We start from the raw sequence: 23,635 nt of genomic DNA, 5'->3' as shown, positions 1-23,635 counted from the left end.
GGGGGGGGGGGGGGGGGGGGGGGGGGGGGGGGGGGCAGCATAATATATGGATGTATGATAGGAATCTGTAAATCTCTCTCTGTGTTTGTGTGTGTGTATGTTTATATAGGGTGAGTATAGGAGAGTCCTGAAGGAAAAAGGTGGCAATTGTAGCAAATAAATTGGGTGCATTACACTTTTAAAAGAGTAGCTCTTGGACAGAATCCAGATTAGTCCAATTTCAAGTGGCAAAGGTAATAATATCTGTGAATTACCTGTATGCCAACATTCTTGTATTATATTTCAATGGACTCAGCTTTTTCTCTTCACTGTAATAGAAACTCTGTGTCTTTTTTTAGTTAGTGGCCTTGGATATTCTCAGATAAAAGGCATCCTTCTGAATTCTTTGATCCTACACTATAGCAAGCCAGCAAACTCTCATTCATGGCATTTTTGAAAAATACTCATAGTCTTCAAATTCTTCTTGAATTATTTAATAATGTGGTGACTTTTTACAAAGAATAAAGGAAATTAAACCAGAATTTAATTGCTTGCTCTAAAGAAGAATTGAAGAAATGAGAAATTATTGACCAGAAAAGAAAAACCCTGAACTATAAATCCATCACCTTAATCAGTTTTTGACAATGTACTACTATATTACCTTTAACAGCAGAAAGTCCAATGGGAATAGCCTAGACTTTGGGACAAATCTAGGTTCAAGCACCAGCTCTACCACTTACTAACTATGTGCTCTGCACTAATATTTAACCTTTCTCTGCTTTCATCTCCTACTCTGAAAAATGAGGATAAAAATAATACCTATCTCAGAGGGATAGTGTGCAAATTAAATGAGATATTACATGTAAAAGCCCCATGTCTGATAGTTAGTAAATATACAGTACAATGTGGTTCTTTCTCTAGTTTTGATAATGGTTCTAATACTTACTAACTGTATGTCCTGAATCACATTATTTAGTTAATCTTTTGTAAACAGAGAATAATACCAAAACCTTCAGGTTGTTGTGAGAATTATGAATGACATGTGAAGTGCCTAACAACATTTATTACCAAGAGCTCCCTTACATGCAGAAATACTTGGTAAATGGTAGCTTTACTGCAAAGCTTTTACCTAATACATACTTTTCTTTGTTTTTGTATAAATCAGTGAATATGGATTTCATGTCCTTGGGGACTTTGTAGAATAGTAGAGACTAAATCACAGAAAACACATAACGTAGGTGAAAATATTCCAGCTTTTAAGCGTGAGTGGAGAAAACCTTCATATACTTGAACTCCTTTCCTCAATTTAGATGCCTTATACTTAGATGTGGGCCAGGCTGAAATTTACTTTTAAAATGTCTGTGGCTTTTCCAACTAAATAAAATATGAAGTATAGTTCAGAAGGACATTATTAGCATTTAACATAATATTCTCATGATTTAAAGCTCATAGCTTGTAAACAAAATGTTTTTATATATGTTCATTAAAGCCAGAACCTTCAAATATTTTTATAGTTTACAGCAATGTGTGAACTTCAAAGAAGTAGCATGTTATTTCTTTTTAAATATTCTATAATTTTTTCCACTTATTTGGATTTTCCCACAGTTTGAACAAATTATAAGTGCTTTCCAGTAACCCATATAGTTAAATGTTAGGTGAGAAAAATGCTTGACTAATTCAGGAAGTTAAATTCCTTAGGTAAGATTTTTTTTATAGCAGTGTTTTCCAAATTGTATGCATCAAAACACCTAAGACAAGAAAGCAATTTATTCTCAACCTAGTATTTTTTAAAAAAATTAATGCAAAACAGTAGAATAGGAAAGAAAATATCAGTTTATCATACAAAATAAGGGGAAGTATCCATAAATTTTTGTTTGTGTATCTGTATGTTTATAATGGCTCATGATATAAACTATATTTCTAACCTTGGTTTGAGATCAAATAATTTTGGAAAATACTGCCTATAGCACAAAACCTTGCATAAAATTCCCATTGTTAAAGAGATATAGTATAGGAAATACTGAATACTTAAATGAAAGAGGTTTCTTTAAGCATGAATAGTCAACTTCAGGGAATATCTAGAAGTAGATTGAAGTGGACAAAATAAAATATTCATTCTTCTATTTAGTGCAGAAACATTTATTGGCACAGAGTTAGGCATTTATAGGCACAGAGTTGGTAAGCACATAGTCTCTGCCCTTAATGTCATAGACTACTAGAGGAGACAGACTTGGAAATAAGTCTATTATAAAACACATGATAAGTGTGAAGCAAGAACTATTTGCAAAGGATAGAGTTCTCAAAGTGAGTAGCTTTATGAGTACAGATCAACAGGCAGTAACTTCCGATTTAGGTTTTGAAGGACAGATAAGAACTACTAAGATCATAAGGGATAATGGAAAGGGCATGCTAGGCAAAGAAATAAAGTGGCCAAGGAGCAGAGGAATGTCTTAGCTTGGTATGATTGGAAAACAATTATGGCTGAGGGCTGGTGCCAATAGAGAGACTGGAGAGTTTGGCAGAGGAGAGTCTCATATGCTAAGGATAAGTAGTTTAAACATCATTGCATACAGACACTACAAATGGTTTTTAGTAAGGAAAAGACTTGCTCATATGTGGTATGTGTTATAGGTATGTTTTATTCACTTGGACATGAATCTGAAGGTAGCACTGGAGGAAGCAAGGCTGGAGGCAGAAAGACTATTTAAAATGTCATGTAATTGTCCAGATAGGACTTGAACAGGATGGAGGCAGTGACAGCAGCAGTGGTTGTAGAGAGGATAGGATTTAATTAATAAATACTTAAGGTGTGGTGTCTGAAGAAGGAAGGTGATGAGTAGAAAGAGAAATCTGGGATGATTTTCAGACTTCTGGCTTATGTGACTGGGTAGATGGTAATGCCACCATCCTAGACAGGTTATATGTGTAGGGATGGGTGTAGTTGGGAAGAAAATGGATTCATTTTAGACATGTTCAGTATGAGCATTTTATGTGACACCCAAGCAAAGTTACCCTATTATAACAACTGTGTATTTCTCTAGAGTTCAGCTGAGAGATCTGGTTTTAGAGATAGCACTCTAGAGCTGTCATTAAGTAGACAGTGGTAAAATCGGGGAAATGGATGAGACTATTAAGGGAAAGCTAGTAGAGGGAAAATGACATAGCTGGGGATAATGCCAGAATTTAATGAACAATCAGAGGAAGAGGGGCCAAAGAGAAGACTGAGAAGTAAGTGGAAACCCAATGGTAGTGTTAATGGAAGTTGAGGAGAGAAGAACTCAAGAACGCCCTCTGGATTTGACAGTTAGGAAGTAACCGGTGCTCACTTCTGTCCATCGAAGTAGAGTGGCCAGGGACAAGGCCATTACTATTACCCTGAATTGGGAGCGATTAGGGACTGACAAAAGGGAGGACACTCGGGGTGGACCACTCTTTCATGTGGCATGAATGAGAAGCAATGCATGGCAGTAGCAAGAGAGGATTACAGGGACTGGAGAAGACTTTTGACTACAGAAGAGATTCAGGTGTTGACAGGCAAAGGCAAAGAAACCGGTAGAAAAGAAGTCAGAAATACAAGAGAGAGAGTACATAATTGATGATAGAGCATAACCCTTGAGAAAATGGGAATGGGAACACTGGCAGGCTAATTAGCTTTTTAAGCAGGAGTGAACACGTTCTGAGACAAAAGGGGGAAAAAAAATACGGGTGAAGATGGAAAGGATGTGGTAGGGAGTGGAGAATCATAAAACAGAGCAGGTGGATCCCAGCCCACTTTCTTTCTTTACTTGTGTGGTAGAAATTGAATTATGAGATGACAGTGAAGGCTTAAGGAGAAACCTGGAGATGATACAGAAACCTCCTGAAAGGAACAAGTTGGAGAGATCAGTGTTTCAGGTCAAGGTATGTAGCCAAAGAGATCTTGCACAACCTCCCACGGCTGTGGAGACCCTGATTGTTAAGTATCAGCGAGACACTTAGACTGTTGGAATCCCCAGCTACCTTTCTGTGGAAAAACAGATTCTACAAGGTATCTGTTTATTTCCCGTATCAGTTCCCTTATCCGAATGCATTATGAAAGTTCTTCTTAAAGGTTTGTTTAGTTTTAAAAAATTGGGGGGAGGTTGTGAGGGTTAAAAGATGTTATGAGTACAGAGTGTTTTGTACAGTGGACGCTCAGTGAGTTATAAGTATTATTATCATTATTATTGTTGCTATCCATTGTGAAAGGCTATAATGTGTGTTTTGACTATATTTAGCTTTCTCTTTACTCTCTGTCTCCACTGCTCAGCTGATATCACTACTCTCTTGCCACTTCCAGTCCAATAACTAGCTTATCCTTGTATGTCAAAGTTGGGTATAGACAAGTCATTTTCCTGTTTCCTCAAGCTCTCAGCAGGTCCAATTTAGTATTTATCAAATGCTTTGCTTCTACACAGATGTTTAAAAAGCTATTTAGGAAGATGATGCCTCTCCTTTCTAGTATATTTTGCTTCTATGTTAAGTTTTTGATCGGTGCTTTGAAAGTATTATCCCTTTTATCTGACCAAATAATTTATAGCCAACCACAATAACTTCTTTTTTCTTCCTTTTTTTAAACCTTGTTTTATCCTCTAAATGATCTAAAATGCTTGACAATTAGTGCTTTTTTGTATCATCCTCCATTGCTAGGCTAATGGTAAGTATTATTGTACCACAACTAGGTGGAATCTGAGATAATACTAGTTCTGTTAAATTTAACCATATGTTTGAATCATTTGTCCATAATACAGTGTTTATGACCTAGTCACAAAAGTGACTTTTACCAAAAGTGACTTCAAAAGAAAAGGACAAAGTTGATTTTTTTCTTCCTAAATAAAAAACATGAGTTAGAGCACTTTTTTTATGTTATTCTGAATCACATAATTAAAGCATCTTATCCAGAGAAGATAACACCGAGAAAGGAAAGAAGAGGGAAAAGGAAAGTGTCCTCAGGGCCTAATAATGTGTGATTAATCTTCTAAGTGCCACTGAGGAGGACTGTTCAAGTCCCGCAGCACTTACCCTATCTTTAAAGTGATTGCGTATTTGCCTAGGGCTTATATTTGTCTGCTGAGATCTATGTCTTGAAAGGGTAGTATTTTGAAAATGAGACTATTATTAAGTCATTAGTGCTGAATTCTGCACTCAGAACTTGGCATGGATAATACACTAAAATCTAATTTAATTTGAAAAGTAACTTGCAAAAAGAAATATAGCATGAGTTCTGCTCTACTGAAGACAAAGGAACATTTTTACAAGTAATCTTCAGCAAACTGAGATAGAATATCTGGATGATTACCAATTACCTTTTTAAAAAACTGAAATGTTAATTAATTAACCAAAATGGACAATTCTTACTGTAATTGTTCACTTCTACTCAGAAAACTGTTTTAGTAAAATATAAAAGTACTTTGTAAAATTCATTGGAAAAGCAATATTAGAGACATAATTTCTGACCAAAACCTAGAATTATATGATAATGTCATTTATCGAGTTGGCTTAAAAATACTGTAAGAGAATTACTTAAAGACATTAGGGGAATTAATTGTATCGTCTTGTTTACTGTAGTATATATTTTCAAGTAGTAGTAGCTGTTGGAACAGATTTAGACTCAAAGCTAGTAGAAAGCAGAATGAAGGTTCTCAAAGCCCTGTATGTTATTGTTCAGTGGTTATAGACAACAACACACACACAAACAACCAAAGAAAAATGTAAGCCACTTTGGGTAGAAGATACATTCCACATTGTAAATATATCCAAACTCTCTTCAGATTCCCTGTTTCCTGGTGTATACCTAAAGCACTGTTTCTACATTTGCCATATTCTTTTAGGGATCAAATAAAATATATTTGAGCTCCCACAATGTACAAATGCAAGGCGTAATATTGGATACTATAGGGGACACAAAAAGGCTATCTTTGCCCTCTAATTGTCTACTCAAATTTGGCAGTGAACAATATTGTACTAGGAATTAAAAGAATCCTGGACCTTACCCAGTCACTAATCAGCTAAATCACCTTTAATAGGTAATTTTAAATCTAACACTTAGTTTCCAGTTTTTACAAAATACTTTGACAGTTTACATCAACCAAAATACTTAGTTTGTGTACTATTTTATTTGAAAAACAAATAGAAGAGTATATGTGAAAGGTTTCTTAAAAAGCATTTTCCGGGCCGGCCTGGTGGCGCACTGGAGAGTGCGCCGCCTGGGAGCACGGTGGCGCTCCCGCCGAGGGTTCGGATCCCATGTGGAGACCGGTTCCTGCTCACTGGTTGAGCGCGGTGCGGGCGCAACACCGAGGGTTGCGATCCCGTTGCCAGTCCCCAGTGCGGGCGCGACACTGAGGGTTGCGATCCCGTTACCGGTCAGTAAAAAAGACAAAAAAAAGGAAAAAAAAAAAAAAAAGCATTTTCCATATGTCATATTCTCATATTATTTCAATTTCATATTATATTCATTATATTATCATATGAAATTATTAACCTTACATATGTAAGTATCATAGAATCATAAACCTTATATGTAACCATATATAAATATATTTGTATTTATTATAAGTATGGGTTGACTAGTACAGCAAGCCTAATAAGATTTCACACAATTAAGAGTGCAGAGTGGAATGCTTTTGTTATAGTAATAACTACCATTTATACACATTTACTATGTATCAGATAGTGTGCTTGATGATTTCATATAATATCACACATAAACCAATGTGTCTTTTCCCCAGTTTAGAGATGAGAACTCCAAAGTCCATTGGGGTTTAGTTTCTTCTCAAAAAATTAAGCACTTAATGGTGGTAAGGCCAGGATTTGAAAAAAGACAAAAAAAAAGAAAAAAAAAAAAAAAGCATTTTCCATATGTCATATTCTCATATTATTTCAATTTCATATTATATTCATTATATTATCATATGAAATTATTAACCTTACATATGTAAGTATCATAGAATCATAAACCTTATATGTAACCATATATAAATATATTTGTATTTATTATAAGTATGGGTTGACTAGTACAGCAAGCCTAATAAGATTTCACACAATTAAGAGTGCAGAGTGGAATGCTTTTGTTATAGTAATAACTACCATTTATACACATTTACTATGTATCAGATAGTGTGCTTGATGATTTCATATAATATCACACATAAACCAATGTGTCTTTTCCCCAGTTTAGAGATGAGAACTCCAAAGTCCATTGGGGTTTAGTTTCTTCTCAAAAAATTAAGCACTTAATGGTGGTAAGGCCAGGATTTGAATTAGCTAAACAAATGCTGAATAAAGCTCATGCACATAACCACAACAAAAACTGCTTCTCCAAAGGGATTGACTGGAGACCAGCCCAGAGAGGTGGGATAGAACCAGATTATATGGAGAGAAAAGAATATGGAAGTGCCTTATAGGAAATTTGGATTTTGTCTTTTAGGCAAAAGACAGCCATTGATTATTTCTGCCCAGAGACGTGGCATGGTAAAAGCAGTACCTAAGAAGATTAGTAACATGTCAACTTTAGAGATGTGAAAATACAATTGTTCATTTATTAATGGCATTTTTAAAATAACACAGACTAAAGAAAACGAAGTCCTTGCTGGTTTGAGTTTTTATTTGTTTTGTTTTGTGGAAGGTTATTTATTTTTCCTTCAGAACTGACAGCTATGAATGATAATGAGCTTCTGAAATTTGTACATGCCTACTCTCAGCCCATGGAGGGTAGTAAATTGCTCCCTTTCTCATGACACCTTTAGATTAGGAGAAGAAGTTGGGGGAGGAGGGCAGCACTACATTGACCAATTAAAACTAATATGGGATAATGAGCCCTCTGAAAAAAAAAAAAAAAAAAAAAAAAAAAAAAGCCCATAGGCAGGCACCTAGTCCAAAGCCGATGAGAGCTTGGCTCTTCCAAAGGACATCAGCCTACTCCTGCCCTGGGAAGACCTACCGTTTGGTTTGGTTGGATGGGAAAGGCAGGGTGGCATTGAGGTGATCACAAAGAAGCTGTGGAAATAACATGACTTCCAAAAGCACACCAGGGAGAGTTTGGATATGCTTATGTGCCTTCTCATACCAGCTGGGCACAGTGCCTAGGAACTGCAAGCCATGCTTCAGCCAGAGACAACCAACTTTGTGTGTGATTCCTTATTTAATGTGGTCTTTTAGTTGCATTTCAAGGCATGATCTTAGTCAGATTCCCTGTCCCTCTCCCCATCTTACCTTTTTAAATGCTTTGGGATGGAAGAATTACAGCAGTAATTTAGCAGTCTTCTATTCTAGACAATACCACAAAATCCCCTCTGTAGTATGCTTGCCAACCTCTATACCATTGAAGAAATATTTATTGAGCCCCTCTTTTATGTAAATGTAGGAGTACGTATTAAGATAGACACTTCTCTGAATCGAGGAAATTTCAATAATCAAACAATATCATATTTCATCACTTCTAAGATGTACTTTTTTTATCTTTTAACTCTGAAATTTGTCTAGATCTCAAATCACTATTGGTCATACAGTAGCCGTGGTACAGTTGTCATTGCCTGCTCATGCACAAACTTGGTTATAGCTGTTCATATTGTTGTCTCTTTGTATTATGTGCATAAACTCAACCACATGAGTTTAGTTGCTGTTTTCAGTGTCTTCAAGTAACTAAATGTTATTGTGTGGAAAGGCAAGAGACAGTACAGTGAGGTACAAATTTCATATTAGAGAAGAAAATATTCATTATTGGATGTCTGTCTCCAATTTCCAATTTTCACACAAAGCAGAAACCAAATGCCTTACAGGAAGGACCTGAGAAATAAAGATTACCATAAGCTGATAAAGCCTATTATATTTTCTTACCAATATATAAGCAGAGGATTGCCTATCATATGCCAAACAAAGTTCTACATTGAAATACTGATTATAATACTGGAGTGCTCCTTTAAAAAACTACATCATGAACACTTTTGTGATAGTGATATTTGGTGAAAAAACATCCATGATACTGATGTGAAAAATGAGTCTGATGAATAAAACTCAGTGGGAAGGAGATTTAGGAATATATTGATCAATGTTTTGCTTATGAAGTGTAGTAAAGATTTTAAGTGATAAGAAAGCATGATTTCATTGTTTAGTTATTTAGTAGTACATAAACTAATCATGTACCTTATCATCAGTGGTGTTTTAGGATCGTTGAAATATGGTAGTGACAATCACAATGCCATATGCTTTTTAATCCTGAGGCAGTCCTGAAAGGTGAAATATTATTTCAGTTTTACAGATGAGAATGCCTAAGTGACTAGCCTACTATCTTATAGCTGGTTAGTGGGAGTGCTGCCATTTGAACCAGAGTTCAAGCTGTTTTTCCAAAGTTGCCACAAATGAAGAGAATCATTAAATAAACAGAAGAAAATAAAGGGAAGAGAGGGATATGATGACATACCAATAGCAATTTGGTGCTTCACACTTGGCTTAAATATTTCTAGCATGGGTGAGCTCATTACAATGGTTTTCTTGTTAGAAATGAATTTTTTTCTGTTTTTATTGGACCAAGTGGGCTTCCTTTTAACTTTCACTCATTTGCCTTTTTTCTGCCTTCTGAAAAAATCAGAGAAAATAAGCCTGATGCCTTTTCCATAAAATCCTCTCTAATAGTTAAGAACAGTTACCATGCTGCCATCTATTTTGTTTTCCAGACCAAATATATTCCAGTCTCTATTTTTCTTATGAAACATGGTTTCAAGGCTCAAAATGATGTTAACTCTAGTTCCTAAATGTATTCTATTTTGCTGGTGTGCGTTTAAAAATAACGTCACATTATGGCTACCAGGAGTTAAGACTTGGTCATATCTTTCGGAAGGACACAATTCAACCCATAATATCAAGAACAAAGATATTCAAAATAGAGGAACTCGATGTCCCGTAAGTAAGCAGGGGGCCTTAATGAGGTCGGATGAGGGAGTTGGGTGATCTAAGGACAGGTGATGATTTTAGATTTAATCACTGAGTAGTCCCTAGGTGTTTCTCTGAATAAGTAATAAAACCAAAATTAAACCTCTGGGCTCAGATAAGGGGGAAAGCAAGATTTCAGTCCCATTGTGGGGGAGAGGGGGAGATTGAACCTAAATCTAGAGGAACTACAACACTAAACAGATTCTCAAGATATAGGCAGTAGACCTCTAGTCGCACTAAGGATTCTGTTTACTTTTGAAAGTGCCTTTCCTCAAACATGCAATAAATAACATCTTGACAACATTGAGATATTAATGTAGTTTTAACAGCCTTCATAAAAGCAACATTGTAGATTTTGGTTACCTGGCTAATTTCCAACACTGTTAGATTTTGCTTCTGAAGTCTCCTAGGAATGAGAATGTGTTTATTTTCTGGTTGAAACACTTCACTGAAGAGTTTGCTCTGTGTAACCTTTAGCTACTGTCTGTTCTTGTGAGCTTTAGTGGTGGACAAATATAAGTTTGTTAGGTTTTCGAAGTGTTAAAAGATACCATGAATAAAAGTACATCATAAATAGAAGTGTATTGTGATAATCTCTTTGTCTGTACCATCAATATTTCCAGAGTAACCAGTCTTCATTTCCCAAGCAGAGGATTATTAAGACTGCAAATAAGAAGCAATAATGGCTAAAATATTAAGAAACTCATCTCTTTTGTATCTTAGTCATAAAGTCTTTTGTACATGCCATATTAGTGACAACCGTGGAAAGAGAAATATGGAAAACATACTTAACATAGAATTTTCTAATCCTTACAGGAATTTGAATCAACGAAGATTAGATCATCCTCTAAGTGGGTTTTTATATAGTTGTTTCATTTCCAGTTTTCCATGCCTTTCTAACACTTGATCTTTGTATGAAAACTCCTGCCATGTTCAGAGACATGAGTCATGGTACTTAAAATGTTTTCACCATATTTTAGACATCACAGGATACGGTAGGAGAAGAGTAGTCTCTTGGCATCCACAATTTTTACATTCTAAGATGTGACCTTTCGCAGTGGTTCATTACACATATTAATTTAGCTCATGTGCTAGGATAGCAGGCTGTCAGCGTCTGAATTTCATTTTGGCTCTCTTTTTTCTAAGTATCATGTGTATGTTTACCTGTACATTTCTGTCCCACTCTCCCTCCCCTGTGTAGTACGGGTGAAAAAAGATGTCTGTGAAAGGAAAGCCAGTTCCACTGGAAATGAGAAGAAAGTGGTAAGGTGATGATATATAGCCAGAAAGAATGGCTTCAGATAAACTAAAGAGGGGAGTGTCAGATTCATCAGACTTGGGTCTGTGATATAAATGGATCCATCATAAACTCTATACAGGAACTAGATAAAGTGAATATTAAACTTTTTCAATAAGTTTTCCAGGTCTTGCCAATATTGCTGAATTGAGAACTTAAACTCTAGCCAAGATGCTAGAATGGCTACTGAAATGATCATTAAGGTAAAGAGAAGTACAAGAAATTCAGCTTTTTTTTTTTTTTTAATATACATACCCCTGGGGGGTGTTTTTGGCTTTTTTTTTTCCCCCCAAACCCGTTTGTGGTTGTGGCCTAGAATATTTTTGCCATTTCCTCTCTATTTGGTAGTAGACCTCATGGTCAAAGATCAGTGTCTCCTTATTGATGAAAAGTCAGATCAGTAGTGGTTAAACAGCTAGAAGACCCATTTGGTCCCTGTTTACATGTATAAGTCTGCATGTTTCAAATATACTCTGTGTTTCTTACGGTAATTAATTATATTTTTGTCCCAGTACTATAAAATTACACATTATTTTTTAATTATTTCATGTTTATATAAGCTTGTCTTTCCACCAGTTTAAAAGAATAATGACTATTTTTAAATTCTCCGTAACACCTATCACATAGGAGGTACTTAACTACCTGCTAATTGAAACTGATTAAAATATACTAGTTTATATAGTTAGCTATTATTTAGGAATATAGATAATTTTTCCATTCTGACAGGTGAACTCTGTATATAAAATATAATGTCATGGAAGAAATCAAGTGTTCTTTTATAAAATGTATTTCATATTAGTGACATGACTAATAAAGAGATTTAATATTTTAAAAGACAGCCTTATATGTATTAAGAACATCTAAAAGTTTTGGTAAGATACATTAAACCGTGACTATAGGAGATGAAAGAATTCTGGAAATTAAATGAAGTAGGTCTATAAGGAAATATAACATATTATGAGCATACTTTTCAATTTTCTATATTTTGTCAAAAGAAAGGAGAGAGTTGATTGACAATCCTGATTGGTCTTTTTAGCAATTCAAATATATAGCAAACATTCATCATTTATAATTGACAGAAATTAAACTAAATTTGAAATTATGATTGCTAATGAGTCACAGCATGAGTTATCAGAAGCTATTTTATGTTTTCCAAACACCTGCATTAATTTGCCATGATCACTTTGTTTATATGCCATATATAACATGTTAGGCAAATATGATTTTCTGCATAATTTAATTAGATATTTTCCATATGCTGAAGAAACAAACATAAGACCTGATTCATGCTTAAATTGGAGACAAGCACTTATGTAAATGTACAGAATATACAAAAACTTTATGGATGCTATAATTTAAGTCAATTTAGGAAACTGTGACTGACCCCTATTTGTTTTAGAGAGATAAACAAAAATGATGACTCATGTCACTGTGGTGTACAATAAACTCCATAAGTAGAGACTTCAATTGAATAAACAGTAGTTCATGGAAATTTGAGGTAATTTAGTACAAGTTCTCAAATATTTAAATTTATACTGCCTTTGGATAAACAAAACAATCTCATTCCTTTTCTTAATACACTTTGAAATTGCAAAATAAAAACATTACAAAAAGTAAATGTAAAGTAGTTATAATTTAAGAACTATTTTTAGAAAAACTGTATATGCTATTGCCTCTGTTAAGAAATTTGATGGACGGCAAATAGACAGTGAAATGATTTGCCCATTTAAGATGTTAATGGGAAACCTAAGGCTTAAATCCATATTTCTTGACCATAAGCCAATGCTCAGAAGTTTTAGTACATAGAAAGAAATATGCTGATGTCAGGAAGCCAACACTTTTTAATATCATTTTTATGTGTACATCTTCTCAGGTATGCTGAAAAATTTTCAAGGCCATTTCTTTCATTTCTTTATTGTCCCAGTGTAATCTAGCACAAGTAAAAAGTGATTAACCCTTGGTGTTGTTTATTTATCCTTTAATGTAGCACGTTTAGTAAATATGTCATGTTCCAGTGTTTTATTTATTTTTTTCAGATATCTAACTGAATAAATATTTCTGGAATTTCTACTTAATGAAACATAGATAAGAAAATGAAAGATAGATTAAAGAAACTAGTCAGAATTAAACAGCCTTAATGCCTTTGTCAAAATTATTTTTAAGATAATACTTTTTCCTAACTAATTCTAAAATGAACGTGTTCTAACATGTTTGAGTTTTTCATATAGTTTTAATAATCTGTCAATTCAAAATTAAAAATTCAATTTCCAAATATGCCATATGTAACAAGTAGGCTTATATATATTTACTGAGGAATTGGTAGTGTATAATCAATTTAATCCTTATTTCCATTAAGGTAGTTTAGTATTGCCATTTAGGAATAGCACTTATTAGCTCTGTTCACTTATCACTAGGCATAAATAGAGCTGACTACTTAGAAATCAATTTTAGCTAAAAATCCTTCTACTAATATCTCTGCTCTCTATAATTGCCAAATTAATAATGAATATGTGGACTTTAGAATTAAATATCATTAGTCTGCTTGCCTTGAGTTTTTAAAATATTAAAAACAAAACAATGTTTTGGATTGTGAAAATTTGAGGATTATCATGACAAGACAAAGAAATGACATATTTTTTTCCCTACTTAGAATATTTTTCTTGGGCCGGCCCAGTGGCGCACTGGATAGTGCGCCGCTTGGGAAGCGTGGTGGCGCTCCCGCCCGAGGGTTCAGATCCCGCATACAGACCGGTTCCCACTCACTGGCTGAGCGAGGCGCGGGAGCAGCACTGAGGGTTGCAATCCCATTGCCGGTCCCGGTCCGGTGCGGGGGGCGACACTGAGGGTTGCGATCTGTTGCCGGACACGAAAAAAGACAAAAAAAATTTAAAAAAAAAAAGAATATTTTTCTTTACTGAGTTTTCCATAAGTTTACGAAGTTTTGGTTTTTTTAAAAATCAATTTGGTGAAATGTCTTACACTTCTTTTATTTACTCTGTCATTTCCAGTTTTTAAAACACTACCATTACACAGCCATGGAACAGAGTGGTCTTGTAAATGAGCTTTGCTACAAAAGAAAATGAGACTAACTGGAAACTCGCCGTGGTTCTGCCGTTCACTGTAAGATTGATAATATCACCAAAGCCATTTGGAGATTTTTCCACTCTTAGAAAAATCTTAAGAGCATTCAGAATGTTTCTTAGGTAGACAATCTCTGGAATAATTGCCGTGTTTACTGTTTCAAGTTATGTTAGTACATACCATACACTAAACTTTTTCTCTCATTTTATTATTAAAAAACCACATAAAATAAGTTTAGTTATGAAGACCCTTATAGATGAGGCAGCTGAAGCTTCCTACAAAGGATAAATATCTTGTCCCGGTTATACAAGTGGTCATTTACAAAAGAAGGTGGTCAAAGCCTAAAAAAAAAATGTAGTAAAAAAGGTATGAGAGTATTTCAAAAAGTTTGTGGAATAATAGAATTAAAAGATAATAGAAATCTTTCCATAAACTTTTTGAAGTACCCTGATGGAGTGTGAATATGCACAGAAGGGGACTGGGAAAGCAAATTGCAAGAGTCCATGCATTCTACAGATAATGAAAGCTGGTTCAAGAAGAATGAATAAGAATGTAATGAAGAAAGAAGCCACAGCCTATTGACTAAGGTCAGACTAAAGGAACACACACAGAAACCAAAAAACTAACAGAGAAATTATGATGCAAATGCTTAAAAAAATTCTGAGTGCAGAGGTAGAAGGATAACAGCAAACCTGTATTAAAACATTTAAGTGCCAGGTGTCTTCTAAATACTTAACTGAAGTTAATTGGTTTAGTTATACTCCTCTGAAGGAGGTGCTATTTTGATATTCATTTCAACAGATGAAGAAACAGATACAGTGTGATTAGCTTACTTCTCTAGGGTCACTCAGCTGCTTGGGTGGTGGAGCTGTCTTCCAAACCAGTCTAGCATCAGTCTGTGTTCTTAACCATTACACATAATGCCTCTCCTGAAGGATGAAATAACATCCATGAAAAAGCAAAAATCCACAACTGAAAGAGTACTGTACCACAGTTAACAAACATTAAAAAAAAAAAAAGCCCCAGAAATACAGGCTTAGGCAGCCCCAAAAGGGAACACTAAGACATAGCTGTGTATCCCAGCCCCAGATCTGGTTGCAGTCATAAGAGCTCATCTGGAGGGAGTTCACAGGGACCTGACATCTGAGATCAGTATTTTAAAAAGTGAAGAGTGCAGTCATTACTTTATTAATGATGACTTCATAGCTTTATGTACTTACCAAGTTTATGTACATTTGGCTGAAATTATATCAACTCATAGTGTCCATCCAATACTCTTGATTGATTGGCGATGACAATCAAGGGTTTAATGAAGTAGATAATGTAAATAAAGCCATGTATGAAATAACCAGTAATTTCCAGGACTGTCAAACTTGGACACATGGATAGAATGATGACCAAATTTAATTAAATAATGCCATAAGTGTTGTACATACTTATTGTTAGTGTTTATTAACATTACAACCATAATTGTGACATATAATTCCATAATGTTATTATAAACCCTTAATAATTATCCATCTTTACTCTAATTTGGATTAGTGCTGAAATGGAAAAATATTGATATGATAGCAGACAAAACAAATGCATTCTTAGTCAATAAATTAAGTTCTTCTGATAAGCAAAATCTTTTAAAGCATTCAATCCATGAAGGAAAAGAAAATTGCAAAAAACAATCTCAATTGTGAGGACACTCATCTTTAGAATTAAAAAAACTTAATTTTTAGTACTTTACTTTTCTGTTGATTAGAATACACTGTGGACAGGGCCGGCCTGGTGGCGCACTGCTACAGTGCGCCGCTTGGGAGTGTGGTGGAGCTCCCGCCGAGGGTTCGGATCCCACGTACAGACCGGCCGCTCACTGGCTGAGCGAGGTGCGGGCGCAGCACTAAGGGTTGCGATCCCGTTGCCGGTCCCGGTCCGGTACGGGCGTGACACTGAGGGTTGTGATCCGTTGCCGGTCACGAAAAAAGACAAAAAGAAAAAAAAAAAAAAAAAAAAAAAAAAAGAATACACTGTGGACATAACCATTGTGTTGTATATGTTTGGTCCTCATATAAAATGGCTTTAAAAATGTTGACTATTCTAGTTTCTCTCCATCTCATTATAGTTATAAACTGAGATTTAGGGGATTAATGAAGTGTTTAGTACTATATTATTGCAATTGTTATTATCTATTATAATCTACAACATATTCCATTCTTGCTTTTCTATTGCCCTGTTACATTTCTCATTAATATTTACTTATCTTTGTAAAACAGCATCATAAATATAAAGAGGTGATGTTTTAAATTATCATTATTAATTTGCACTGGTGCTATTATTATTTTGTATTTCATTTTATGACTTTTTTTTGCTTTTGAAATCCTTGAAATTTCTGTATTTAGCAAATTTTGATTTGATTTAGAGACTTTATATTATTGCTGTATATTATCAAAGCAGAGTTACATGGTTAAGAATTCATATTTCGTTTTTGTAAAGTAACTAATACATGTTTAACATTTGAAAAATAATATTCACCAGGGGAAAATTATTAATTATGTTGAAGTGTACCTCTTTAATGGATTACAACCCTTTTTTTTTTGGTTTATTTTACAGTTCATGCCAACTTCTAGATATAAGTGAATGCTATAATACAATTCCAGTGTCACCTTTATCTCAATAATTGCCTGATTTCAGAAGTTTACACATTCTGCTAATGAACTACATATATTCAGGATGACTAATTTGTAACTGAATTTATCATCCAGTAAAGGCTACTTAAGCCTGGATTATAAATAGGAGGAAACAGATATGTACTTATAGCACCCACTGTGGTTAACCTCTAACAAAACCTCTAAATAAAAATTCTTTTTCTGCAAAATTGCTATTTTGGAAAAGGAAAAGTTTTGATAGATAGGGTATTCAAAAACCAAACCAATAAATTCAACAGGTTAATCCCCTCATTCTGAAAATTAGACATAATGTTAGTTCCTTGATATTAGTGATTTTATTGCCTTGGGAAAATGTGGCTATTATGGAAGAAATACTGTATTGAAGTAAATGAAGCTGAAAGCAGAGTGGGACTCTAATGGTGAAAATTGCTCAGCGATTCAGTAATGTCTTTTCTAAAGGAAAAATTGCAATCTGTTACTTTAGTATGAACTGGAAAAACTTGAAGAAATTATTCTACTTCATGCGAGTCTTCCAAGATGATAAAAGCCAGTATTTTGAAGGAACTAAAAGATCTTTATAGAAAAATAAATTATGAGTCAAGAATTAAAAGCACTTTACTTATAAATCATAGTCTTGATACAGTCTTGCCAAGCATTTTGAAATGCTGGTCCATTAAAAATCTATTTTTCATCTGTAATTTATTAATTTATTGTTTGACAGTGATAAAAAAAATTAACAACTTGCTCCTGTGTTTCTGGACATCCAAATTTGTATAAGCTTTCTTTAACCTGAAATTATATGACATTATAAAATTTTTGCTCAGTGTGAGCAAGAAGTTGACCTAGTGATATTCTTTGATGTTCTTTGATTTCCTTTTATATAAGCAAGTAAACAGGACCACATGTGTAAGTCTGTGCACTAAGTCAAAACTATTGTAAGCGGTTTTATATGAAAGTATATATTTTATGTTATATTTGTTTTGTATCTTCTCCTCAGGATGACAGTTGTATCAGAGTTCTTTTCACACTATCAATTGCATAGCAATTACACTGAGACCTCATCCTAGTGTGTTCAGTGCTGTCTACATTGGTTTACATTTTCTAATGCAATAATTTAGTTGCTAATAAGAACTTAGAAACAATGGAACTCTTTGAAACAATGCTTATATTATAGTATGGATTTACTTTTTGCAGATTTACTAAATTAATTTAGACTTGCATATCTGACACACACATAATACATGAGAAAGTGTGGTTCTTGTTTGGAACCTCTGTTCCTTTTTATGAGAGAATTGCCAGCATCTCTCTGGTCAAGAGACACAAAGCAAAGCTTGGTCCAGGTTGTGGTTATCTATCCAACTTGTTTACCCTTTGTCTGAGAGTCTCTTCTCAAAGGCATCTTTGACCTCAATATGCTGGCCATTATTTTCTCTACTGAGAAGTGAACTAGTTTTAGGGACTCTTAGACTTTTCCTGTGATGGATTCATTGTCCAATTTGTATATCACAAGAGCTTACTCAGCTAATTCCAAAGAGTCCCTTGTGACTGCCCTAAGCTGTTTATAGTTGTTTCTCTCGAGCACTACTTTGCTGTAATCTATAGTGAGTAAAGTCCTGAACTTCTGTGTAATGACTCCCTGACTACTACACCACCCACTAATCTCTAAATTCCTCCTTTGTGGTGGGTGACTTTACACACACACACACGTACATTTATGTATATGTTTATATATTCTCGAACCCCTTAAGTGTGTGATTTCAAAGTTTAATAACTAGATTTCTAGCTATGATGTTAGGGGAAAAAAAGCTGTTCCCTTCCCCAAGAAATAAAGACAAATCCTTTCGGCATGCTATTTTTCTGCTTTCTGCTTCAAAATTCAAAAGGCTTTAACTTAGATCAAAAGTTGTTGGCCCCACTCCAGTGTAAAATCATTTCCGATAAAGTTTTATTTAAAGTGGGCTCCTAAGTCTTGGATGGAGGGAAACAGTGTTAAAAGGCAGTTACACAAAAGTAATTGTTTGCTTAGGTTTTACTTAGTAGTTGGTTAATAATTAGGCAGAATGTGTGTATTTCCTGATTGTAAAAGAGAGCTAAGTAATAGTGTCTAAGCACGCAGGGTGTTGATCACTGTCACACCATTTGGCTGTATTCAGGATGTTAGAGCAGCCTTATTCAGAGCCACTGAATCACTCCACTTAGGGGAAGCACCAAGAAGACCATGACAGCATTGCCTCCTTCTCACCAAGTAGATTCAACTGCTCAGTGGATCTGATAGTTCTTGCTTCTCCAGTGCAAGAATGAATGGAGGACTACTTTTGACAGGGAAAATAGCCTTTACGTCATGGCATAGTATGTTACTAAAGGATATTAATAGCAGTAGTTCAGGAAAAAACCCTCATGTTTTATTTCAGTATCTTTGATGGGTCAATTTTATGAAATGCTCTAACATTAAATTTGTGAAATGAATATGTTCAGTTCTGTTCATAATCTATTGTACACATAATATAATTTTTGTAATATTCAGCCAGATGGATGGATGTTTTCATAGAGCACTAAGAGTGTTTTTGTTACCTGTATTGTGCTTCTGTGTTTTTGATGCTTTTTCAGCGTCATAGGTCTCTCAGTGCTGGCCTCTAGCAGGGTAGATGCTTCGCACCAGCAGTGTTCCATTGGGAATGAGAAGTAAATAATGGGAAACAAATAATGGGGAATGTGGGAAACAGGAGAAGTTGTGAAGTTGTGAACTTGAAGCTTAGTCTAGAAGTGCTGTCAAAACCAGGTGAAGTGGAAGATGAAAAGACCTAGCCTCCTGGGGAATTGAGGGCTGTGGCAACCAAGCAGACAGTTTACCTCATCAGCTGGCATTTGGCATATGGTACTTCTCTTTGGATGCCAGTATCTTAGGGACCTAAGGATAGAGCATGGAGGTCAATGGTAACTGGAAGGTATAGCCAGGTAGCCTTTCCTCTTTGTGAAACCATGGCCCTACCCTCTATCCTCTTGGGTACCTCAGTATGGCAACCACTTTCTTTCTGAAGTTTGATATCAAAATAGTGAATGTTTCTTCATATCAGGACTTTATGATAGATCCTAAAATACACAAGGCCTGAGCAATAGCTGCAATCAAATGCTCAAAGAAATTTTTTAAATTGTTATACCCTTCTTAGGTTTATCCCTCCCTTCTAGACTCCATGAAACAATCCTTTATTATGATTCTTTTGCATAATAACAAAATCCTAATTTCACAACAACCAGGAATGAACTTTGAAAGAATTGAAAGAGGTTGCCTTTCAACGTGTATTTCTTCCATTTCTCTCTCTCTCTCTCTCTCTCTCTCTCTCTCTCTCTCTCTCTCTCTCTCTCCCCTCCCTTTCTTTCCTCCCTCCCTCTCTTCCTTCATTCTCTCTCTCTCTTTGGTTAAGATATTGCATATTTTTACAAGTATGTACATGATGTGTCTCTCACAAACAAAATTTTTTTCTAGTTCAGGATAAGGACCCATTTGCTCAACTCTAAGGCTAAAAAAATTATTATTTATAAACAATCTTCTAAGATATGATATTCTTTCAAAAATGGAAGAATATGCTTCTGATATCTCTACAGTGTTTGTAACTCCTGCTCAAGAGAAGGAAGAAGCTCTGTGACTGGAATCTGTATGTGCAGTTAAGTCTTGTTCTTTGTAACCATTTTGGTGAGCTCTAAGATTTCCAAGCACAGACATTGTGAAACAGAGTACATCTGTACCTGTTTCAGATTTACAGAGCTGTGAGTCCTTATTAGCTGTTCATTGATGGTAAAGATAGGAATTTACATAACATTTTAATTTTATTCATTGTTTCATAATTATTTTATCAATGAGCTCCTTTGACTCATTCTTTCTATGAGTTTTCATCAGGTAAAGGAATGAAGTTTAAAAATATTTCAGTAACTTGCTTGTGATTGCAGCATATAATGTTTTAAGGTAGCATGCTTTGTCCTCCTAATTTCCTACTCATTAACACATTCGTTCTGTGAACCTCATAGTGTTGCAGAAACAGCCACATCATGTTTATCATTCAAGCTTAAAATATATTAAAACATTGGATATATATATGTATATGCATTAAAAACATTAAAAATATCCAAGGTATCATAATGTGGTGATTGACAGGAAAAGGTTTGGATCAGGCAAATTTTGAGATTAAGCACTGGATCGTTCATTTTTAATAGTGACCTTGCCAAGCCTCATCTGTATAATGCAGATAATGTTATGTTTTTAGGGTTCTGAAAATAGCAAATGAAATAATAAGTACTGAATAGGTGGTTTTTAAAAAGATAGAGTAAATAGCTCTTCCAAAAAATTTGGTTTAAAAGAGAAGGTGAGAAAGTTAAGAACTATCATATTGCACAGTAGCGTATTTGGTTAACAGTTAAGTTTTGTGTGTTACCTAATAGCTAGAGGAGAAGCTTTTGAATGTTTTCACCACAAAGAAATAATAAATGCATGAAGTGATTGATGCATTAAATACCCTAACTTGATTATTATACAACATGTATGTATGTATCAAAATATCAGATTGTATCCCATAAGTATGTACAATTACAATGTGTAAGTTAAAATTAAAAATTAATAGATAAATAATAATAATAAATCAATTATCAGTTTTTTTTAATACCATGTTTTACAATTTCTAATATTCAGGGTTTTTTTTCATTTTAACATCTGATATTAGAAGACACTTTATAAAAATGCTCCTTTATAATTTAAATTTAATTGGAGTTTTTTTTCTTTCTTAGTAGTACATAAAATATTGATGTGTCTTACAATTGATGACATTTTAGATTCAGTGACATATGGTTTTTATGATACATATAAACATTTCTTTTTCTTTAGGAACCAGTAATGTATAGTGGCTATGCATTCAGACCTCAGTTGTACATAGATAATGCCAAATTCCTGAACCTATCTTTGCCTCACCTCTTATCTACAAAATGAAAGCCTATCCCATGACATTGTTAGGATTAAATTAGAAAAGGTACACAAATTTTCTTAACACAGTGTCTCATGCAGAATTGTTAAATGCACAGTATTAGCCATTATTATTATTATTATTATTATTATATTCATTTTCCCAGGATCTGTGAATTAGTAGACTTGGATGCTAGAGCCACGTCTGCCCCTAATTAATTTTGGAATCTTGAGCAAAGTACAGTACTTAACTTTTTCGTCTCACATTCCTGTTCTGCAGAAGAATGTTTTGGCCAAGATGAACTCAGTTAATTCTGGCTCTAAAATTTTGTGATGTTATTATCTAATTTGGAGTATTAGCGTAATATGACCATGAAATTAATTTTCTTTCTTTCAGTTTGTGGGGACATCCATGGACAATTCTTTGACTTGATGAAGCTCTTTGAAGTAGGGGGATCTCCTGCCAACACTCGCTACCTCTTCTTAGGGGACTATGTTGACAGAGGGTACTTCAGTATCGAAGTAAGTCAACATCATTTCTTCTTACGTGTTCGGTTAGGGGTAAACAATGTCTTAGTAAAATAAGAACAATAAATTTTATTGCTTCAAGGAAATCCCTACTCTATTACCATAAACTTTAATTCACTTTATTCGTGAGATATTACATATCTTATTTCAGTTGATTCCCATATGCTTTTTAATGCAGAGATACCAAAAACATGGTTAATAGTAAGATTTTTGCATTTTGTACATTTTATATATTTGAAAATCTGAAAAAAGTACATCTTATTTTACATTAGATAAATCTATTTCCTATTGAAAGGACTAATCAAAGTTGATAAAATAAGCAGGAATGTGTTTGCATGGTTTATGCCTTAATTGTGAGATAAGTTACCTTTGTAAATTGATAGCAAAATTCATGTGTGTCTGTGTATGTGTGCGTATGTGTGAGTACACTTACAGTTGCTGTATTTTGTCTTTTTTGACACCTGTCATCTAACTACGGTAATTTGTCAAATTCATTAATTAGAACAAAAAAAAAAGATAACCTTTGAATAGAGGTTCTCCCCCAGCCTCCCATCTACATCTGCCTTAGGTAAGTAGAAATTACATTAAAAATAAAGGCAAGGACCCTGTTTTATTCATGTTTGTTCTTCCTGGTGCCCAAGATGGTGTCTCAAACATAGTAAGGGCACAATAAATATTTATTGAAAGAAATACTTTGAAATAAGAATAAAATTTTAAAGAAACAGACCTCGTGTCTAGTAGTTGACATTATATATGCTCTCTAAAAAATATTAAAAACTATTATTCTTAATTAAAGAGAGTAATAAACTTTACAGATGTCTCATATCAATATCATATATTCATAATAATCATATAAAATATTTGTTTTAAAAATTTTATTATAATATTGTATTTACTGAAGGGATATTTAATGTTGAAAAACATGTTACCCTTAAACAGCTTTTGCTTTTAAAACTATCATACCATTTTTATTTTTTGGTTATTCAATTAACCTCCAGTCATTGGCCATATATATGTATATGTATATACACATACAGTCATGAGTCACTTAACAGTGGTGATACATTCTGAGAAATGCATCTTTAGGCAATTTCGTCAATGTATGGATGTCATAAAGTGTAGTTAAACAAACAGATGGTATAGCCTACTACACACCTAAGCTATATGGTATAGCCTATTGCTTCTAACAAGTAATGCATT

At 34.3% G+C, this 23,635-nt stretch overlaps 1 protein-coding gene across 1 annotated transcript in view; it reads left to right on the top strand.

The window, feature by feature from the left end:
* PPP3CA (protein phosphatase 3, catalytic subunit, alpha isozyme) overlaps positions 1-23,635 on the top strand; it is a 234,344-nt gene that overhangs the window by 133,895 nt on the left and 76,814 nt on the right. The window contains exon 3 of the mRNA XM_008573519.1: positions 22,305-22,429. Coding sequence (XP_008571741.1) covers positions 22,305-22,429 — 125 coding nt within the window. The remainder of the gene's footprint in view (positions 1-22,304; positions 22,430-23,635) is intronic.

This window comes from Galeopterus variegatus, unplaced genomic scaffold (genome assembly GCF_000696425.1).
Source record: "Galeopterus variegatus unplaced genomic scaffold, G_variegatus-3.0.2 Scaffold927, whole genome shotgun sequence".
NCBI classification, from domain to species: Eukaryota; Metazoa; Chordata; class Mammalia; order Dermoptera; family Cynocephalidae; genus Galeopterus; species Galeopterus variegatus.
This window is presented reverse-complemented; position numbering and strand designations above follow the sequence as displayed.